Below are 21715 nucleotides of genomic sequence, written 5' to 3'. Positions count from 1 at the left end.
CTGATGCTTCCCAAGATTTTTTTAAGGAGGTCCTCTGCTCTCTTGTCCATTGGATCCTTAAGACCTGATGAATCCTCAAATGGAATGGCCGTTTTCTTTGATACTCTAGCTACTGGTATATCAATTTTCGGTATTGATTCCCAAGTCTTCGTGTCCTCTGGATTAAAGGGAAGGCGGAACTTGAAGTCCCTTGGGACCACAAGCTTTTTTCCCCACTTCTTCCCATTCCTCTTGTGTCATCGCCTTTACGTGGTTATTCACAGGAAATACTCTATTTCTACGGGCCCTCAGGCAGCCAAACATCTCGTCCTGAACTGTCAATGGCTCCGTAGATTCCTCGACTTTCATGGTATTCCGGACTGTCTGTAATAGAGCGTCTGTGACCTCAGAAGAAAATAAGTATCTCTTCCGATCTCCGGAAAGAAATATTGAGGAATTCTCACCTTCGCCTGAGTCAGAGTAGCCCGACACTTCCCCTTCCTCAGAGCTTGGATCCATGTTCCATCTGGGTCTTTTAAGGGAGAAAGATTGGGGTGGTTCTACAGCAGCGACACTGGCCTGTACCTCCTCTCTGATCATGGTCCGTATGTTAGCCAATAAAGATGTCTGTTCCTGTTTGAGCAGTTTGGCGATGCATGTCTCGCACAGCTTTTTGTTGTATGCCTCAGGAAGTCTGGTAGAGCATAATGGACACTTATTATACTTCCTCTTGACTTCTGTCGTGGATCGCTTAGTCGTCTCCTTGTCCTAAAAGGCAATACGAAAAGAAAGGTCCTGTAGCTATCTATCTAGCCCAGCTGAGGGAACCCTCACTATACCCCATTCACGTGATCCAGGGATGGTTCTAAGGGTTGGACATCAGGACGGATAGCACTCTCCATCTTTACTAAGTCAGTGTGTGCTGTCAGTCTTAAGTAATCCGTCTTACCCGGCTTCAAGACATCCGATTCGTCCTCTTTTCGAGCTCAGTTGCTGCCCATCTAGGTGTTGCAGGTGTTCTTCCGGACTGCGCATGCACCCCACGGAGCGCACGCAGGCTAGTTCGGAAGTGTCACTGCTCGGCCTTCTCTGAAGCCACGTCCCCAGGTGACGCGGTGCGCTCCTAAGCCAGGAGCGCTGAAAGGTTTGCGGTGTCTCCAGCCCCGCCCCCTAGAAATCGTCACCAGCGCGACTTCTGGCGACGCGGCGCGCCGGAAGTGGAGGGAGACGGCCCGGTCCGAGAGGCTCCGCCCCCTGGAACTCACCCATGGCGTGCTGTATGGCCGGAAGTTCGGGCCCCGCGGTTGCCCCCACAGATGGCGCCGCGCAGCAGCTGCGGCCCAGAGCCCTTCGCTGAGGGATGTGGCTGACGTCGGGAGAGCACAGCTCAACCGGCCGCTGAGGGACCTCTCGCGGTATCAGCAGTGCGGTGGGGCTTGTGCCACCGAGCCTCCACTACCCAAGAGCCCCCAATGGAGGAATGGAGTTTCGTCGGGAGCCTCTGCTCAACCAGCCAAGGTATCTTTGCACATTTGTGCTCGTCTAACTGCGCCTGTCCCTGATAGGGACAGGAAAAAACACTGAAGGGTGATAGTGGGAGGGGCTATTAACCTCTTCTGTATTTCTTGTCCCCATCCAGAATATGAAGGACAACCTCCTGGTGGTGCTGTCAGGAGGGGCATCCTGGAAAAATAATTTTTTGTGGAAAAAAAATATTTTTTATTGTCACAGCTCTGCGTTATAAACTGTAGTGAAACACTTGGGGGTTCAAAGATCTCACAACACATCTAGATAAGTTCCTTGGGAGGTCTAGTTTCCAATATGGGGTCACTTGTGGGGGGTTTCTACTGTTTGGGTACATCAGGGGCTCTGCAAATGCAACGTGACGCCTGCAGACCAATCCATCTAAGTCTGCATTCCAAATGGCGCTCCTTCCCTTCCGAGCTCTGCCATGCGCCCAAACTGTGGTTCCCCCCCACATATGGGGTATCGGGGTACTCAGGACAAATTGGACAACAACTATTGGGGTCCAATTTCTCCTGTTACCCTTGTGAAAATACAAAACTGGGGGCTAAAAAATCATTTTTGTGGAAAAAAAAATTATTTTCACGGCTCTGCGTTATAAACTGTAGTGAAACACTTGGGGGGGGTTCAAAGCTCTCAAAACACATCTAGATAAGTTCCTTAGGGGGTCTACTTTCCAAAATGGTGTCACTTGTGGGGGGTTTTAATGTTTAGGCACATCAGGGGCTCTCCAAACGCAACATGGTGTCCCATCTCAATTCCAGTCAATTTTGCATTGAAAATTCAAACGGCTCTCCTTCTCTTCCGAGCTCTGCCATGTGCCCAAACAGTCGTTTACCCCCACATATGGGGTATCAGCGTACTCAGGACAAATTGTACAACAACTTTTGGGGTCCAATTTCTTCTTACCCTTGGGAAAATAAAAAATTGGGGGCGAAAAGATCATTTTTGTGAAAAAATATGATTTTTCATTTTTACGGCTCTGCATTATAAACTTCTGTGAAGCACTTGGTGGGTAAAAGTGCTCACCACACATCTAGATAAGTTCCTTAGGGGGTCTACTTTCCAAAATGGTGTCACTTGTGGGGGGTTTCAATGTTTAGGCACATCAGGGGCTCTCCAAACGCAACATGACGTCCCATCTCAATTCCAGTCAATTTTGCATTGAAAAGTAAAATGGCGCTCCTTTCCTTCCGAGCTCTGCCCTGCGCCCAAACAGTGGTTTACCCCCACATATGGGGTATCAGCGTACTCAGGACAAATTGTACAACAACTTTTGGGGTCCATTTTCTCCTGTTACCCTTGGTAAAATAAAACAAATTGGAGCTGAAATAAATTTTGTGTGAAAAAGAGTTAAATGTTCATTTTTATTTAAACATTCTAAAAATTACTGTGAAACACCTGAAGGGTTAATAAACTTCTTGAATGTGGTTTTGAGCACCTTGAGGAGTGCAGTTTTTAGAATGGTGTCACACTTGGGTATTTTCTATCATATAGACCCCTCAAAATGACTTCAAATGAGATGTGGTCACTAAAAAAAAATGGTGTTGTAAAAATGAGAAATTTCTGGTTAACTTTTAACCCTTATAACTTCCTAACAAAAAAAATTTTGGTTCCAAAATTGTGCTGATGTAAAGTAGACATGTGGGAAATGTTACTTAAGTATTTTGCGTGACATATCTCTGTGATTTAAGGGCATAAAAATTCAAAGTTGGAAAATTGCGAAATTTTCAAAATTTTTGCCAAATTTCCATTTTTTTCACAAATAAACGCAGGTAATATCAAAGAAATTTTACCACTATCATGAAGTACAATATGTCACGAGAAAATGTCAATCACCGGGATCCGTTGAAGCGTTCCAGAGTTATAACCTCATAAATGGACAGTGGTCAGAATTGTAAAAATTGGCCTGGTCATTAACGTGCAAACCACCCTTGGGGGTAAAGGGGTTAACATGCAAACCACCCTTGGGGGTTAAGGGGTTAAAATTGCAAATCATTAGAAAATTGAAAAATTTCTGATTTTTTCTTATAAAGCAGAAAACATAGCTAGCTAAATGAACCATTAAAAAGTACAATGTGTCACGAAAAAAAACCTCAATCACAAGGATATGTTGAAACATTCTATAGTTATTACCATATAAAATGACCAGCCAGATCTGAAAAATTGAATTTTAAGCCACTTACCATTCATATGATGATAATAATCCAACCTGGAAAGGGGAGGTGGAATTTCCCTAATACTTGTACTTACCCATGAAATGAAGCTAATTAAAAAGTTTAGGATGCCAAACAACAAGCATCATTAGGGTATGTTCGCATGAGGCAAAGACATTGCAGATTTTCCAAAACAAAAAAAAATCCACCATGTATTTATTACCATACCAGCAAAATGGATGACATGCCAAGTTTTACCCACAGGCTTTATAAAAATTCTGTGTAGAAATTGACGGCAAAATGGTTTGTTTACTGCATAAAGATTTATTGAGAAGTAGTCTTTTATTCAATGAGTAATAAAAAAAAATGCTATACTTCATGTTTGATGGTGATCCAGATCAATGTTGTTAGGAGTCTGTAAAATGCACAACAGGATATGGGGAACAAATGTTTTTCAGTAAGGGCGGAACTTTCTCTGAGCTCGCATCAGAGCAATCTTCTGCTTATCTTCTTCAAACTTTTTACGCAGCTCGGCTAGGTCTGAGAAATACAAAGAACGGGGCAGTTGAATGATCCATTGTGATATAATCTTATGTATTGCAGAATATTTCCATTTGAGAAATTCTTGATGAATCACTGATTAAGTCTAAGAATAAGGTGCACTACTTGCCAAACTGACAAATCTGCTTCTTTTCTGAAAAGCATTGCAGTTAATTTAGAGGAATTAGTCAATTAAATTTGGTGTGCCCCTCCCCCATACTATTGGGCTTCTACGTGCTGAAGCTAGTAATACCCTGCAGAGCATCAAATGCTGTAATGCTGAATCCCCCCAAACAACTGAATGCTGCCCAGCATATTATTCATCCGTGCTCGACTCGAAAATGTCACACAGCTTCCCTCAAAATAGCTGGGAATGCAAATGTCTGGTCTGTTCAGCCTGAGCTTGTGTGGAAGGGCTAAGAAATAGTAATGGATCATGGGCAACACAATGGCTCAGTGGTTAACACTGCAGCCTTGCAGCGCTGGGGTCCTGGGCTCAAATCCCACCAAGAAGAACATCTGCAAGAGTTTCCTCTTGGTATTCAGAGTTCCTCCCACAATTCTAAGACATATGGATAGGGAATTTAGAATGTGAGGCCCATTGGGGACAGTGATGATAATGTATGTAAAGAGCTGCAGAATAAGATAGCGCTATATAAGCAATGCATAATAAATAATAAAATAATGCCGCTACCAAAGTGCTACAGAACAAGCACTGCCCAAGTCAGTCACAGAGCTCAACCCACTAACTGCCCATTTAGGCAGGGTGTTAATCTACCACTGATCAGACTCATGCAAGCGAAATCAGTGGTAGTTTATACAGACTGACCGCTCTCTCACATGCATAGAATGGTTGTGCTTGGTCTGAACAGTCATTCAGGGCTGACCAGCTCCCCTTAAATTACGTTCTATACAGAACGATTGTTAACAACATTAGTATTCATCAGGTGTTCAACCTGTTTAAACAGGTCTACAATTGGTAATGAATAGTGATGAGCGAGTATAGTCGTTGCTCGGGTTTTCCGGAGCACGCTTGGGTGATCTCCGAGTATTTGTAACTGCTCGGAGATTTACCGTATATACTCGAGTATAAGCCAAGATTTTCAGCCCAAATTTTTGGGCTGAAAGTGCCCCCTCGGCTTATACTCGAGTCACGGTCGGCGGGTGAGGGGGAGAGGGCGCTGAGGCATACTTACCTGCTTCCGGGGCTCCTGGCACTCCCCCTGCCCGTCCCACGGTCTTCGGTGCCGCAGCTCTTCCCCTGTTCAGCGGTCACGTGGGACCGCTCATTAGAGAAATGAATAGGCTGCTCCACCTCCCATAGGGGCGGAGCCGCATAATTCATTTCTCTAATCAGCGGTGCCGGTGACCGCTGACAGAGGAAGAGGCTGCGGCACCGAAGACCAGCTGTCCGGGGGAAGGAGCGGGATGCCGGGAGCAGGTAAGTATTACATATTTACCTTCCCTCGTTCCACCCGCCGGGCGCCGCTCTGTCTTCCCGTCCTCTTGCTCTGACTGTTCAGGTCAGAGGGCGCGATGACGCATATAGTGTGCGCGCCGCCCTCTGCCTGATCAGTCAGTGCGGAGAGACGCCAATACCGGACGCTGAGGAGCTGCAAGCAAGAGAGGTGAGTATGTGTTTTTTTTTTTTATTGCAGCAGCAGCAGCAGCAATGGCACAGATTTATGTGGAGTATCTATGGGGCAACGGTGCAGAGCACTATATATAAGGCACAGCTTTATGTGGAGCATCTATGGGGCAACGGTGCAGAGCACTATATATAAGGCACAGCTTTATGTGGAGCATCTATGGGGCAACGGTGCAGAGCACTATATATAAGGCACAGCTTTATGTGGAGCATCTATGGGGCAACGGTGCAGAGCACTATATATAAGGCACAGCTTTATGTGGAGCATCTATGGGGCAACGGTGCAGAGCACTATATATAAGGCACAGCTTTATGTGGAGCATCTATGGGGCAACGGTGCAGAGCACTATATATAAGGCACTGCTTTATGTGGAGCATCTATGGGGCAACGGTGCAGAGCACTATATATAAGGCACTGCTTTATGTGGAGCATCTATGGGGCAACGGTGCAGAGCACTATATATAAGGCACTGCTTTATGTGGAGCATCTATGGGGCAACGGTGCAGAGCACTATATATAAGGCACAGCTTTATGTGGAGCATCTATGGGGCAACGGTGCAGAGCACTATATATAAGGCACAGCTTTATGTGGAGCATCTATGGGGCAACGGTGCAGAGCACTATATATAAGGCACAGCTTTATGTGGAGCATCTATGGGGCCATAATCAAAGGTCAAAGGTGCAGAGCATTATATATGGCACAGCTATCTATGGGCCATAATCAAAGGTGCAGAGCATTATATATGGCACAGCTTTCTATGGAGCATCTATGGGGCCATAATGAACTGTGCAGAGCATTATATATGGCACAGCTTTATGTGGAGCATCTATGGGGCCATAATGAACGGTGCAGAGCATTATATGTGGCACAGCTTTAGGTCGACCATCTATGGGGCCATAATGAACGGTGCAGAGCATTATATGTGGCACAGCTTTATGTCGAGCATCTATGGGGCCATAATGAACGGTATGGAGCATCTATTTTTAATTTTGAAATTCACCGGTAGCTGCTGCATTTTCCACCCTAGGCTTATACTCGAGACAATAAGTTTTCCAAGTTTTTTGTGGCAAAATTAGGGGGGGTCGGCTTATACTCGGGTCGGCTTATACTCGAGTATATACGGTAGTTATCGCCGCAGCTGAATGATTTACAGCTACTAGCCAGCCTGAGTACATGTGGGAGTGGCCTGGTTGCTAGGGAATCCCCACATGTAATCAAGCTGGCTAGTAGCTGTAAATCATTTAGCTGCGGCTTTGAAAACTAAATCTCCGAACACTTACAAATACTTGGAGGTCACCCGAGTGTGCTCGGGAAAACCCGAGCAACGACTATACTCACTCATCACTAGTAATGAACACTTCCAGAATACAGTCCTTACAATACATGATTTCAGGTAAGTAACAAGTGCCAACTGACTATAGTGAAGTGACTGGTGCTAGTTTACTGGCCTGCTTACTTAGGCAGACAAGCAAGGATGGGACTGAACTATCGTAATACAATTTGAAAAACTCACCATCACATCCAAACAGACTGCAGTATGCTGCCTTATTTGCTTGACTATCGTAATACAATTGTTCTGTCCCTGAATACAGCTCGTTATCTTCAACATATCAGTTTACATAGCTGATGTGCTGATCATTTATAAAAAAAAAAAAAAAAAAAAGTAAATAAAATATATAATTACACTGTGTGCAGAATTATTAGGCAAGTTGTTTTTTGGATCACATGATACTTTTTATACATGTTGTCCTACTCCAAACTGTTCAGGCTTGAGAGCCAACTACAAATTAAGTAAATCAGGTTATGTGTATCTCTGTAATGAGGAGGGGTGTTGTCTAATGACATCAAAACCCTATATAAGGTGTGCTTAATTATTAGGCAACTTCCTTTCCTTTGGCAAAATGGGTCAGAGGAGAGATTTGACGGGCTCTGAAAAGTCCAAAAATGTGAGATGTCTTGCAGAGGGATGCAGCAGTGTTGAAATTGCCAAACTTTTGAAGCGTGATCACCGAACAATCAAGCGTTTCATGGCAAATAGCCAAAAGGGTCGCAAGAAGCGTGTTGGGCAAAAAAGGCGCAAAATAACTGCCCATGAATTGAGGAAAATCAAGCGTGAAGCTGCCAAGATGCCATTTGCCACCAGTTGTGCCATATTTCAGAGCTGCAACGTTACTGGAGTAACAAAAAGCACAAGGCGTGTGATACTCAGGGACATGGCCAAGGTAAGTAAGGCTGAAAAACGACCACCTTTGAACAAGAATCATAAGATAAAATGTCAATACTGGGCCAAGAAATATCTTAAGACTGACTTTTCAAAGGTTTTATGGACTGATGAAATGAGAGTGACTCTTGATGGGCCAGAGGCTGGATCAGTAAAGGGCAGAGAGCTCCACTCCAACTCAGACGCCAGCAAGGTGGAGGTGGGGTACTGGTATGGGCTGGTATCATCAAAGATGAACTTGTGGGACCTTTTCGGGTTGAGGATGGAGTGATGCTCAACTCCCAGACCTACTGCCAGTTTCTGGAAGACTTCTTCAAGCAGTGGTACAGGAAGAAGTTGGTATCGTTCAAGAGAAACATGATTTTCATGCATGACAATGCTCCATCACATGCCTCCAACTACTCCACAGCGTGGCAAGCCAGTAAAGGTCTCAAAGAAGAAAAAAATAATGACATGGCCCCCTTGTTCACCTGATCTGAACCCCATAGAGAACCTGTGGTCCCTCATAAAATGTGAGATCTACACGGAGGGAAAACAGTACACCTCTCGGAACAGTGTCTGAGAGGCTGTGGTGGCTGCTGCACGCAATGTTGATCGTAAACAGTTCAAGTAACTGACAGAATCTATGAATGGAAGGCTGTTGAGTGTCATCATAAAGAAAGGTGGCTATATTGGTCACTAATTTTTTTGGGTTTTGTATGTTAGAAATGTTTATTTCCAAATTTTGTGCAGTTATATTGGTTTACCTGGTGAAAATAAACAAGTGAGATGGGGATATATTTGGTTTTTATTAAGTTGCCTAATAATTATGCACAGTAATAGTTACCTGCACAAACAGATAACCTCCTAAGATAGCCAAATCTAAAAATAACCCACTCCAACTTTCAAAAATATTAAGCTTTGATATTTAAGAGTCTTTTGGGTTGATTGAGAACATAGTTGTTGATCAATAATAAAAAAAAATCCTCTAAAATACAACTTGCCTAATAATTCTGCACGCAGTGTAAAAAAATCAAAATCACAGTCTTTGTTCATTTGTTGGACGATTGATAGTATATTTACACCACTGGATAATATAGGGTTTTAGAGTTGCAAAATAAGCGCAAAATAAAAAATTTTGAAAAATAAGGCACTTACGTTCTTTCTTTTTATTACGAAGTTGCCAAGCATAGAAGTTTAGAAGTTCTTTTTGGGCTCTCTTTTTCTTTTCCTTCTCAGTCAGACGAAAATTAACAGCTTCTGTCCGTGCTATGCCTGGGCGACGACCCTTTCTCGTCACTGTTATCCAGCCATCCTCATCTGGCACCCCTTCCTTTTCCTTGGCCTTATCCTCCTTCTGTTGAAATAAAAACAAAAAATGGGTGGAATTTAAGTGACTTGCACCAGTTTTGTGTGTCATTACAAAGTTACAAGCTATGGTGCTTGCACTTGTGCAATAACTTGGGACTCCTCCGGCCTCTTGCTCCTTTTCAAATGGTTTATATTTATCATAACTTTTAGTAGTATACACATACATATATCTGTGCCCCATCACATTTGGATCCTTCAGATGGAACCCGAAAACCTCTTTAAGGCTATGTGCACACGTCAGGATTTCTTGCAGAAATTTCCTGAAGAAAACCGGACATTTTCTGCAAGAAATCCGTATGCGTTTTTTTCGCGTTCTTCTCGCTTTTTTGTGCGTTTTATTTGTGGATTTTTCCGGAGGTTCCCAATGCCACAATATAGTGGGAAATCCGCAAAAAATAAGCAAAATTAATGAACATGCTGCATTTTTTACCGCGATGCGTTTTTTTTGCAGGAAAGAAACGCAACATATGCACAAAAATTGCGGAATGCATTCTAAATGATGGGATGCATATGTATGCGTTTTTTATGCGTTTTTATCACGAAAACCCCCCCAAAAACCGCAAAAAATCCGGAATGCGGGCACACAGCCTAAGAAAGTTTACAGCCTACAATGGCCCTGTTGCCACCTCTACGCCACCAGAGCTATAGCAACCCCCAACCTATTGTCTCTTTCCCCATCATCCTGTAGAATGTATCATAAGCTGTAAGGGCAGGGTTCTCCTCCCTGTCTACCAGTCTATCATTGTTACTGTAAGTGATATCTGTATTTTGTAAACCTTTAAGGCTATGTGCACACGTCCGGAACTCCCTGCCGCGGAAAAAACGCATGTGGAATTGGCATGCGTTTTCCCGCTAAACACTAGCGTTTTACAAGCGTAATTAGCTTGCAGAATGCTAGCGTCTTCCAAGCGATCTGTAGCATCACTTGGAAAACTGATTGACAGGTTGGTCACACTTGTCATACATTGTGTTTGACAAGTGTAACCAACTTTTACTATTGATGGTGCCTCTGCAGCATCAATAGTAAAAAGTTCTAATGTTAAAAAAATTAAATAAACCGTGATATTCTCACCTTCCGGCGTCCCCGGCAGTCTTCCCGCTCCTCGCGATGCTTCCGTTCCCAATAATGCCTGGCGGCAATGACCTCAGATGACGTAGTGATCTCGCGACACCGCTATGTCATCACAGGTCATTTTCGCAATGCATTATTGGGAACGGGAGCATCGCGAGGAGAGGAAAGACTGCCGGGGACGCCGGACGGTGAGAATATCACGATTTTTTATTTTAATTCTTTTTTTTTCTTTTTAAATAATTATATGGTTCCCAGGGTCTGGAGGATAGTCTCCTCTCCTCCACCCTGGGTACCAACCGCACATGATTCGCTTACTTCCTGCATGGTAGGGATAGCCCCATGCAGAAAGTAAGTGGATCAATGCATTCCTATGTGTGCGGAATCCCCGCGATTCCGCACAAAGAATGAACATGCTGCATTTTTTTCCGGAATGCGATTCCGCCGTGGAAAAAAACACGTGCACAAAAATTGCGGAATGCATTCTAATAATAGGATGCTTAATGTATGCGGGGTTTTTTTTGCGGCTTTACCGCGTTTTTACAGCGAAAAAAATTGCAAAAATTCCTGAACGTGTGCAGATAGCCTAAAAGTTTGGCATCTTAGTCATTCTCCTGACCCGAAGAATCATATTGCTCATTCACTTTAACTGCAGAATGAACACAAAACAAAACCCCAGGAAACAATGTTTGAAGTGTGCTTTTTATTTTTAACCATTTCACTTCATTAGGGATTTTTTTTTCTCGTATTTCAGTAGTTTTATAAGGTTACATGAATCGTGTCAATCGAAACAAACTCATCCCAAAAAACAAAAAGCCATCAAGGGAAAAATAAAAATATTAAAGACAAAAAGGAAAGAAAAAAAATTCCAGCTGCTTAAAGGGTTGAAAAGCCATCTCATGTTTGCCATCTCAATTTTATGCATCTACAATATTTTGCATTAACCCCTTAACCCCTTTCTGCCAGCTGACAGAATAATACGTCAGCTGGCAGATCCCCTGCTTTAAGGTGGGCTCCGGCGGTGAGCCCACCTTAAAGCCGCGACATGTCAGCTGTTTTGTACAGCTGACATGTGCGCGCAATGAGCGCGGGCGGAATCGTGATCCGCCCGCGCCCATTAACTAGTTAAATGCCGCAGTCAAGCGCTGACAGCGGCATTTAACTAGCGCTCCCGGCCGCAAGTGCTCGCACCGCTGACCCCCGTCACATGATCGGGGGTCAGCGGTGCATTGCCATAACAACCAGAGGTCTCCTTGAGACCTCTATGGTTGTTGATGGCCGATTGCTTTGAGCGCCACCCTGTGGTCGGCGTTCAAAGTACACCTGGATTTCTGCTACATAGAGGTCATCTGTACTTCACCTCTATGTAGCAGAGCCGATCGAGTTGTGCATGCTTCTAGCCTCCTATGGAGGCTATTGAAGCATGCCAAAATTTAAAAAAAAAAAAATGTTTAAAAATATAAAAAAAATATATAAAAGTTCAAATCACCCCCCTTTTGCCCCAATCAAAATAAAACAATTAAAAAAAAATTAAACATACACATATTTGGTATCGCCGCGTTCAGAATCGCCCGATCTATCAATAAAAAAAAAGGATTAACCTGACCGCTGAATGGCGTAGCGAGAAAAAAAATCGAAACGCCAAAATTACGTTTTTTGGTCGCCGCGACATTGCATTTCTAAAAAGCACCTGAAGGGTTAATGAAATACTTGAAAGCCATTTTGAATACATTGAGGGGTGTGATTTTTTAAATTGTATCACTTCTAGGGGTTTCCAATATACAGGTCCTTCTCAAAAAATTAGCATATAGTGTTAAATTTCATTATTTACCATAATGTAATGATTACAATTAAACTTTCATATATTATAGATTCATTATCCACCAACTGAAATTTGTCAGGTCTTTTATTGTTTTAATACTGATGATTTTGGCCTACAACTCCTGATAACCCAAAAAACCTGTCTCAATAAATTAGCATATCAAGAAAAGGTTCTCTAAATGACCTATTACCCTAATCTTCTGAATCAACTAATTAACTCTAAACACATGCAAAAGATACCTGAGGCTTTTAAAAACTCCCTGCCTGGTTCATTACTCAAAACCCCCATCATGGGTAAAGGCCCCGTCTCACTAAGCGATTTACCAACGATCACGACCAGCGATATGACCTGGCCGTGATCGTTGGTAAGTCGCTGTGTGGTCGCTGGGGAGCTGTCACACAGACAGCTCTCCCCAGCGACCAACGATCAGGGGAACGACTTCGGCATCGTTGAAACTGTCTTCAACGATGCCGAAGTCCCCCTGCAGCACCCGGGTAACCAGGGTAAACATCGGGTTACTAAGCGCAGGGCCGCGCTTAGTAACCCGATGTTTACCCTGGTTACCAAAAAAAACAAACAGTACATACTCGCCTTTCGGTGTCCCTTGGCGTCTGCTTCCTGCTCTGACTGAGCCGCCGTACAGTGAGAGCAGAGCGCAGCGGTGACGTCACTGCTGTGCTCTCACTTCTCACTGTACGGCGGCACTCAGTCAGTGAGAGCAGGAAGCAGACGGCAAGGGACCTGGACACCGAAAGGCGAGTATGTACTGTTTGTTTTTTTTTACATTTACGCTGGTAACCAGGGTAAACATCGGGTTACTAAGCGCGGCCCTGCGCTTAGTAACCCGATGTTTACCCTGGTTACCAGTGAAGACATCGCTGGATCGGTGTCACACACACCGATTCAGCAATGTCAGCGGGGCCTCAACGACCAAAAAAAGGTCCAGGCCATTCCGACACGACCAGCGATCTCGCAGCAGGGGCCTGATCGCTGGTACGTGTCACACATAGCGAGATCGCTATGGAGGTCGCTGTTGCGTCACAAAACTTGTGACTCAGCAGCGATCTCGCTAGCGATCTCGCTATGTGAGACGGGGGCTTAAGACTAGCGACCTGACAGATGTCAAGAAGGCCATCATTGACACCCTCAAGCAAGAGGGTAAGACCCAGAAAGAAATTTCTCAACAAATAGGCTGTTCCCAGAGTGCTGTATCAAGGCACCTCAATGGTAAGTCTGTTGGAAGGAAACAATGTGGCAGAAAACGCTGTACAATGAGAAGAGGTGACCGGACCCTGAGGAAGATTGTGGAGAAGGACCGATTCCAGACCTTGGGGAACCTGAGGAAGCAGTGGACTGAGTCTGGTGTGGAAACATCCAGAGCCACCGTGCACAGGCGTGTGCAGGAAATGGGCTACAGGTGCCGCATTCCCCAGGTAAAGCCACTTTTGAACCATAAACAGCGGCAGAAGCGCCTGACCTGGGCTACAGAGAAGCAGCACTGGACTGTTGCTAAGTGGTCCCAAGTACTTTTTTCTGATGAAAGCAAATTTTGCATGTCATTCGGAAATCAAGGTGCCAGAGTCTGGAGGAAGACTTGGGAGAAGGAAATGCCAAAATGCCTGAAGTCCAGTGTCAAGTACCCACAGTCAGTGATGGTGTGGGGTGCCATGTCAGCTGCTGGTGTTGGTCCACTGTGTTTCATCAAGGGCAGGGTCAATGCAGCTAGCTATCAGGAGATTTTGGAGCACTTCATGCTTCCATCGGCTGAAATGCTTTATGGAGATGAAGATTTCATTTTTCAGCACGACCTGGCACCTGCTCACAGTGCCAAAACCACTGGTAAATGGTTTACTGACCATGGTATTACTGTGCTCAATTGGCCTGCCAACTCTCCTGACCTGAACCCCATAGAGAATCTGTGGGATATTGTGAAGAGAAAGTTGAGAGACGCAAGACCCAACACTCTGGATGAGCTTAAGGCCGCTATTGAAGCATCCTGGGCCTCCATAACATCTCAGCAGTGTCACAGGCTGATTGCCTCCATGCCACGCCGCATTGAAGCAGTCATTTCTGCCAAAGGATTCCCGACCAAGTATTGAGTGCATAACTGAACATTATTATTGGATGGTTTTTTTGTTTGGTATTAAAAAACACTTTTATTTGATTGGTCGGGTGAAATATGCTAATTTATTGAGACAGGTTTTTTGGGTTATCAGGAGTTGTATGCCAAAATCATCAGTATTAAAACAATAAAAGGCCTGACAAATTTCAGTTGGTGGATAATGAATCTATAATATATGAAAGTTTAATTGTAATCATTACATTATGGTAAATAATGAAATTTAACACTATATGCTAATTTTTTGAGAAGGACCTGTATAGGACTCCCAAAGTCACTTCAAAACTGAACAGGTCCCTAAAAAAAAAATAAGTTTTGTAAATTTGCTTAAAAAATGAAAACTTACTTCTACGTTTTTAAACCTTCTAAAATGCGAACAAAATAAAACAACATTTTACAAATGGGGCTGATACAAAGCAGACATGAAATAATGAGTAAGGGCGCACAACAAATAAGAGGTAAATATCATGGAAAAAATAATTATTTATAGAGGAGGTGCTACATCAGGTAATATGTAAAAATGGTGAGGAAGAAGGATTACCTGTAGATATGTGCACACTCCAATATATACAACTGTATAATTTTATTGAACAGAGCACAACAAGCAAAGGGGGATATAAAAACAATTAAAACATGTGCAATGGGCTCCCAGACCTGAATACCCCAAAAAAGTGCATAGTCCGATATAACAGATAACAGAGTTACTGTAGAGTAATGCAATACAGGAAAAATAAGTACAAAATAATACACATCAATAAATTCATCCCATGCAAAACTCCATGGCAAAGACGGTGAGGATAAACCTCTTAATATACATGACAAGCCACAATGACCAAAATAGTATGGAGAAGTACTTGTCTACAAGAATAAGAACCTCAAAAACCATGGAAGAGATGGAGGATAAAAGCGGTGATGGAAGGACCGCCTAACAGGTCTGGGAGCCAACCCAACGCCCAATTTTATATATTGGAGTGTGCACATATTTACAGGTAATCCTTCTTCCTCACCGTAAAGGAGACATGAGGGAAATGTTACTTATTAATGTTTTTGTGTGATGTGACTATCTGGGTTAAAGGGATAATCACTAAAGTTTGAAAATTGCACATTTTTAAAAATTTATCAATTTTTTAAAATATTTTCATAAATAAAACGCAACACATCAATTTACCGTCATTATAAAGTACAATATGTCTCAAAATTAGAGCGGTATGTTGAAACATTCCAGAGTTATTACTACATAAAAGGACATGTCAGATTTTAAAAAATTGGCCTGGTCACTAAGGGGTTAAGCAATAAAGCATTCCCCAAAGACACATGTATCATATTTTTTGGATTAGAAGACTCGCCTTTTCCCCAAAATTTGAGGGTGGGGGGTGAATCTTACAATCTGAAAGTAGCTTACCGGCTGAAGTTGTAGCGGTGTTTCAGGGTCACTGTTGTGGGTCCCAGGCTGGTAGGAGGGGGGTGTACGGTGGTGCGGGGCTTTTATGAAAGCCTGGAGCCCCCACTCTTTCATGGTGTTAAATGCGGTGGACTTCAGAAAAATAGCTGTAGGAGGCGGCGCAAGCGCACACTGAGATCTCCAGAGCAGAGATCTTGGTGCAGAGAGCTTAATCTGTGTATGCACCTCCTCCAGCAGCCATTTTCCCCAAAGTCCATTGCATTTTAAACCATGGAAGTGCAAGGGCTCCGGGCTTTCACAAAATGTCCACCCCTTTCTATCAGCCTGGGATCTGCAGCATCTCAGCTCCAAACAACACCTCCTCCCAGCCTGGGGCCCACAGAATCACAGCGCTCCTGCCTGGGACACCGCAGCCGCCACCCCCGGTAAGCTACCATAATAGCCGACTATAAGACGCACCACAATTTTATAAAAAAAAAAACACCGTATTACTTACCGGTAATACTCTTTTATAGAGCCACGACAGCACCCACTTGAGAGAGGGGATCCGCCCCTAGGAACAGGAAACCCTATGGAGAGGATAAAAGGGGCGGTCCCCCTCGCTCCCACAGTTGGGTTACAGAGAATGAGAGGAACCGCCCACCAGCATTAGTAGGCAATTCAATATCATTATTTATCTTTAGCTAACTTAAGTATAGCCAACTACAAGAACCATTCACCCTTATCAGTGCTCTTATGAAAAAATAACTACTAGGGAGGGAAGTGAAGGGGTGCTGTTGTGGCTCTATAAAAGAGTATTACCGGTAAGTAATCCGGTGTTTTCTTTTCGCCACGACAGCACCTACTTGAGAGACTTACAGAGATAGTCATTTGGGAGGGATCACCGTGTTAAGAACTGATCTACCGAAAGATAAGTCAGATGAGGAAGACAAGTCCAATCTATAGTGAGTATAGAAGGTAGTAGGAGAAGACCAAGTTGCGGCCTTACATATCAGTTCTATTGGAACCTCCGCTCTCTCAGCCCAGGATGAAGACATTGCCCGGGTAGAGTGTGCCTTTACAGTCTCAGGCGGGTTCTCCCCTTTTGCTGAATAGGCCAGGCAAATTGCGTCCCGAATCCACCGAGATAACGTGTTCTTTGTGACACTAGAACCCTTCTTATGGCCCTGGAAGGAAATAAAAGGAGCCCTGCTCTTCCTCCAGGGGCTAGTTCTGTCTAGGTAAGCTATTATGGCCCTTCTTACATCTAGTGTATGGTATCTTTCCTCTTCCTGATTTGTGGGGGAAGGAAGGAAGAAAAGGAAGGAAGGAAGAAAAGGAAGGAAGGAAGAAAAGGAAGGAAGGAAGAAAAGGAAGGAAGGAAGAAAAGGAAGGAAGGAAGAAAAGGAAGGAAGGAAGAAAAGGAAGGAAGAAAAGGAAGGAAGAAAAGGAAGGAAGGAAGGAAGGAAGGAAGGAAGGAAGGAAGGAAGGAAGGAAGGAAGGAAGGAAGGAAGGAAGGAAGGAAGGAAGATTTCCTGGGATCTGTGGAATTTGGTCCCTACTTTAGGTAAGTAAGAAGGGTCTGTTTTTAAGACAATTCTATCCTGGAATATTGACAGAAAGGGAGGGTCTACCGATAATGCCTGAATGTCACCTACTCTTCTAGCTGACACTAAAGCAACAAGAAGAGCTGTCTTAAAAGACGTTTTTTATGTGGGCCGAGTGTAGTGGCTCGAATGGCTCCCTTGTTAGGGCCTCTAGAACTAAATTAAGATCCCATGGTGGTATATGGGGGATCTGGATTGATTCTGCCCTTTGGCATGCTGAAATGAATCGTGCTACCCATCTGTCTCCCGCAATGTTGTGACTATATAGGGCTCCTAGAGCAGAAACCTGTACCTTCAGTGTACTGACTGATAAGCCTAAGTCACGCTCTCTCTGGAGAAACTCTAAAATAGCAGAAATGGGAATTTCTTTTGACAGAGCTGCTGGGTAGAAGGTAAAATTTTTTTTCCATATTCTTACATACATGGTTGTTGTAGACCTCTTTCTACTGAGTAGAAGGGTATCAATCAACTTCTCTGAAAAGCCTCTTAGTTTTAATAGCTGCCTCAAATTCCAGGCTGTCAACCGTAGGCCCTTCACATGAGGGTGGTTGAAGGGACCCTGGGAGAGAAGGTCCTGAGTCTCTGGAAGGATACATGGATCAGAGACTGACATGGCTCTGAAGCAGGAAAACCATGGTCTCTTGGGCCAGAATGGTGTTATTAGAATTATGTTCGCTTTGTCCTCCCTTATCTTCCGAATTACAGTCGGAAGGAGTATTAATGGAGGAAATGCGTATGCTTGCCAGAACGTCCACGGAACTTGGAGAGCATCTAGGATATCGGGGTTGTCGGACAGGAACAATGAAGCAAACTTTTTGACTTGTCTGTTTTTTCTTGTTGCAAAAAGGTCTCTCTCGGGAGTGCCACATTTCTTGGTTATCGTTATAAAGATACGACGACTGAGTACCCACTCTCCTTGATGGAGAGTGACGGCTGAGGAAATCTGCCTTTGAATTGTCCACTCCTCTGACATGTAGTGCTGACAAAGATAGGAGATGCATCTCGGCCATAGATAGGATGTCGTCTGTTATAGACATGAGAGCTCCTGATCTCGTTCCTCCTTGATGGTTTATGTATGCAACAGATGTCATGTTGTCTGACAGTATCCTTGTGTGAGTTCCGTGTAACTGCGGAAGGAATTTACATATGGCATGATAGGTCTTCTAGATGTGCCCCCCAACCAATAGTAAAAATTGTTTTTGGTGGTTTAATTACCCAAGGGACTCCACCGACAAGGTGATTCGGCTCTAACCACCAGGAGAGGGACTCGATTACATTTAAATGGCCTTGTAATTTCCCTTCTTCCTGTAATATTGTGTACTGTAACCGTCTAGTGTGGATTTGAGCCCATGGGACCGCCGGAATGCATGATGTAAAAGAACCTAGAAGGGACATACCTTCTCTGAGGGAGATTATAGGGTTATTAATTACTGATTGTACCTTATTTTTTATTGTTAACTGTTTGGATTCCGGAAGGAAACATCACTGACATTCAGAGTCTAAGATAAGACCCAAGAATGTTTGACGGGTTGTTGGAGACAATCTGGATTTTTCCCAGTTAATCAACCATCCCATTTCCTGTAGGGACTAGATCGTATTAGATAGGCGCTGTTCACATTGTGAAGGGGAGTTTCCTACCACCAGAAGGTCATCTAAGTATGGAACTATGAGAGTATCTTTTAATCTTAAAAATGACATCACTTATGACATTAATTTAGTAAAGACTCTGGGAGCTATTGACAGTCCGAAGGGCATTGCTGTATATTGAAAATGACAAATTTGCCCTTTCATCATGATTGCCACACGCAGATACTGATGATGTTCGATATAATTTGGTAGATGGTAATACGCATCCTTTAGGTCGAGGACTGCCATAAAGCACCCAGGGAACAGAACTTTCACTGTGGATCTGATCGACTCCATCTTGAAGGTTTGGTCTTCTAAAGAGATATTCAATTTTTTAAGATTTATTATAGTTCTATATGATCCATCAGGTTTTGGGATCAAAAATAAAGGGGAGTAAAAACCTTTTCCCCTCTGATGAAACGGGACTTCCACTAATACACTTTTGGATAGGAGATTTATTATTTCCTGCTCCAAAAATTGTTCTTGAGATTGATTCTTTAAAGAAGTCAACAGGAATGAGTCCGGAGGGACTCGGGCAAATCTTAATTTTAAGCCTGAAGTTATGAGGCTAGTTGCCCAAGAGTTGGAGGTTACTACACGCCATTGTGTGGAGAAAAAAGACAATCTATCACCCACTGGTAGATCTGTACTAACGTGGTTTGGCTTCCATTTTAAATGGGCGTTTTCCGAAAAAATAACCTTTTGTTTGGTATCCTTATTGGCCCAGCGGTCTTGGTTTCTAAAGTCCCTTCTCTTATTAAAAACGGGCTTCCGGAATGCTCTCCTATAAGATGGAAAATAGTTATTAGGGAACCCCTTTTTCCTTTCACCCGCTTTGGTTAGGATTTCATCTAGCTTTGCACCAAACAGGTACTCACCCTGGCATGGAAGGCCACATAATTTTGATTTTGTTTGGGCGTCTCCTTTCCAACCCTTTAGCCAAAGGGCCCGACGAGCCGCGTTAGTTAGGCCTGCTGATTTGGCTGCCAATCGGATAGAGTCAGCAGATGAGTCCGCTAAAAATGCCGTAGCGCCTCTGATTAGGGGTAAAGAAGAGATCAACTTTTCTCTGGAGAGGTCACCTTTTAGACCTTCTTCTAGGTCATTAAGCCAGACTAACATGGACCTTGCTGTACATGTAGCTGATATAGCCGGTTTGAATGCCCCTGTACATGATTCCCATGCCCGTTTTAACAGAGAGTCGGCTTTGCGATCCAGTGGGTCTTGCAAGGAACCAGAATCCTCTACTGGAAGGATTTCTTGGACGTGGATGCAACCGCCGCGTCTACCTTCGGGGCTTTGGCCCAAGTAGACATGTCCTCGTCCTTAAAGGGATAGCGCCTTTTTGACGATGATGGTAACCCTTTTTGCCCATTCTTGCCCATTCTTTTTTAACTAAATTTTTTATTGCTGTTATTACAGGAAAGGTAGGTCTTTTTCTTTCTGACAATCCTGCGAACATTATATCCTGTGGTGTTTCGGGGTCTTTATTGTCCTTAATACCCATGGTGTCACATACAGATTTGACAAGATTATCTATGCTCTCTGTTGGAAAGCACGTATCTTGTTCACCTTCTGAGGAAATATATTCCAGGGAGACATCCGTATCTTCCTTATCAGTAGAATAGTCTCATTTTAGTGAATTATACTTCCTGCTTTTACTTTCAGGGATATTTTCTGAACTACGTAAGGCCCGTAATTCGTCCCTGATCATCTGTCTGATGTCATCAGATCTTACTGAGGATTCTTCACGTAAGGTGTTTTCAATACAAACATAACACATTTTCTTTGTATGATTATCCGGGAGGGGCTGGGTACATAAGGAACATTGATTGTGCTTTGATTTCTCGGATCTTTTTGCCTAGGGTGCATAGAAAAAAGAGGGGGCAATAATCAGCTTAATAGGGTTGGATACACACTCACCCCAGTGAAGCAGTTGAATAAAGGTACCGGCCGGAGAGGAGGAGATGAAGGCACAGGCTGAGAGGAGGATCGGTCGGATCTTTTCTCTTTAGCGCTCTTTGTGGCGGATCTGCTCTGCTTGGATCATCCGCTGCTTGTGCTGCTGCATGTACATTAGCTGTGTCTTCTACTGAAGGCACCGCTGAGTCCTGAGGCGATGCCATGCTTGGACGCCCAGGGGATCAGCGCCGGCGTCCTTTAACACTGGGGGCCGCCATCTTCTTCCTGTTGTACCCGGAAGTCATCCCACTTCCGGGTCGCGGCCATCTTGGGTGTACCTGCGCATTGCCCGGCATCACCTCTCCCCTTCTCTCACCCCCGGAAGCTTTCGCTTCACTTCCGGGGGAGTAAATACCAGGCTCCACACTCGCGCGTACCGCCGAGAGCGGCGTCATGCTCTTCCCAGGAGTGTTTTTGCCCGGCGCAGGCCCGCTGATGCGTCCTCTTCCTCCGTGAGCCAGGCAACTCCCCGATCCTGGCCTCACGGTGCCTGCCAGCAGAGGGGGGAAGCTGACCCCAGGACCCCCGACGCTGCTTCCAGCACTGGAGCCCCTGCCGTCCTCTCAGATAAACCGCACAGGCAGCGTCCAGGCCAGGTATCCTCTTCTCCACGGGTTCCCTTAGGAACAGGAAACCAACAGTGGGAGCAAGGGGGACAACACCTTTTATTCTCTCCATAGGGTTTCCTGTCCCTAGGGGCGGATCCCCT

The 21715-nt window shown here is 44.2% G+C and overlaps 1 protein-coding gene across 1 annotated transcript in view; it reads right to left on the bottom strand.

Annotated features, from left to right (window-relative positions):
- Positions 1-3843: 3843 nt before the first annotated feature.
- RRP7A (ribosomal RNA processing 7 homolog A) overlaps positions 3844-21715 on the bottom strand; it is a 151566-nt gene continuing 133694 nt past the window's right edge. Inside the window, exons 6-7 of the mRNA XM_077276020.1 lie at positions 9208-9406; positions 3844-4199 (exon numbers count right to left, since the gene is read on the bottom strand). Of these exons, the coding sequence (XP_077132135.1) occupies positions 4114-4199; positions 9208-9406 (285 nt within the window). The 3' untranslated portion in view covers positions 3844-4113. The remainder of the gene's footprint in view (positions 4200-9207; positions 9407-21715) is intronic.

Source organism: Ranitomeya variabilis, chromosome 8, assembly GCF_051348905.1.
Source record: "Ranitomeya variabilis isolate aRanVar5 chromosome 8, aRanVar5.hap1, whole genome shotgun sequence".
Classification (NCBI taxonomy): domain Eukaryota; kingdom Metazoa; phylum Chordata; class Amphibia; order Anura; family Dendrobatidae; genus Ranitomeya; species Ranitomeya variabilis.
This window is presented reverse-complemented; position numbering and strand designations above follow the sequence as displayed.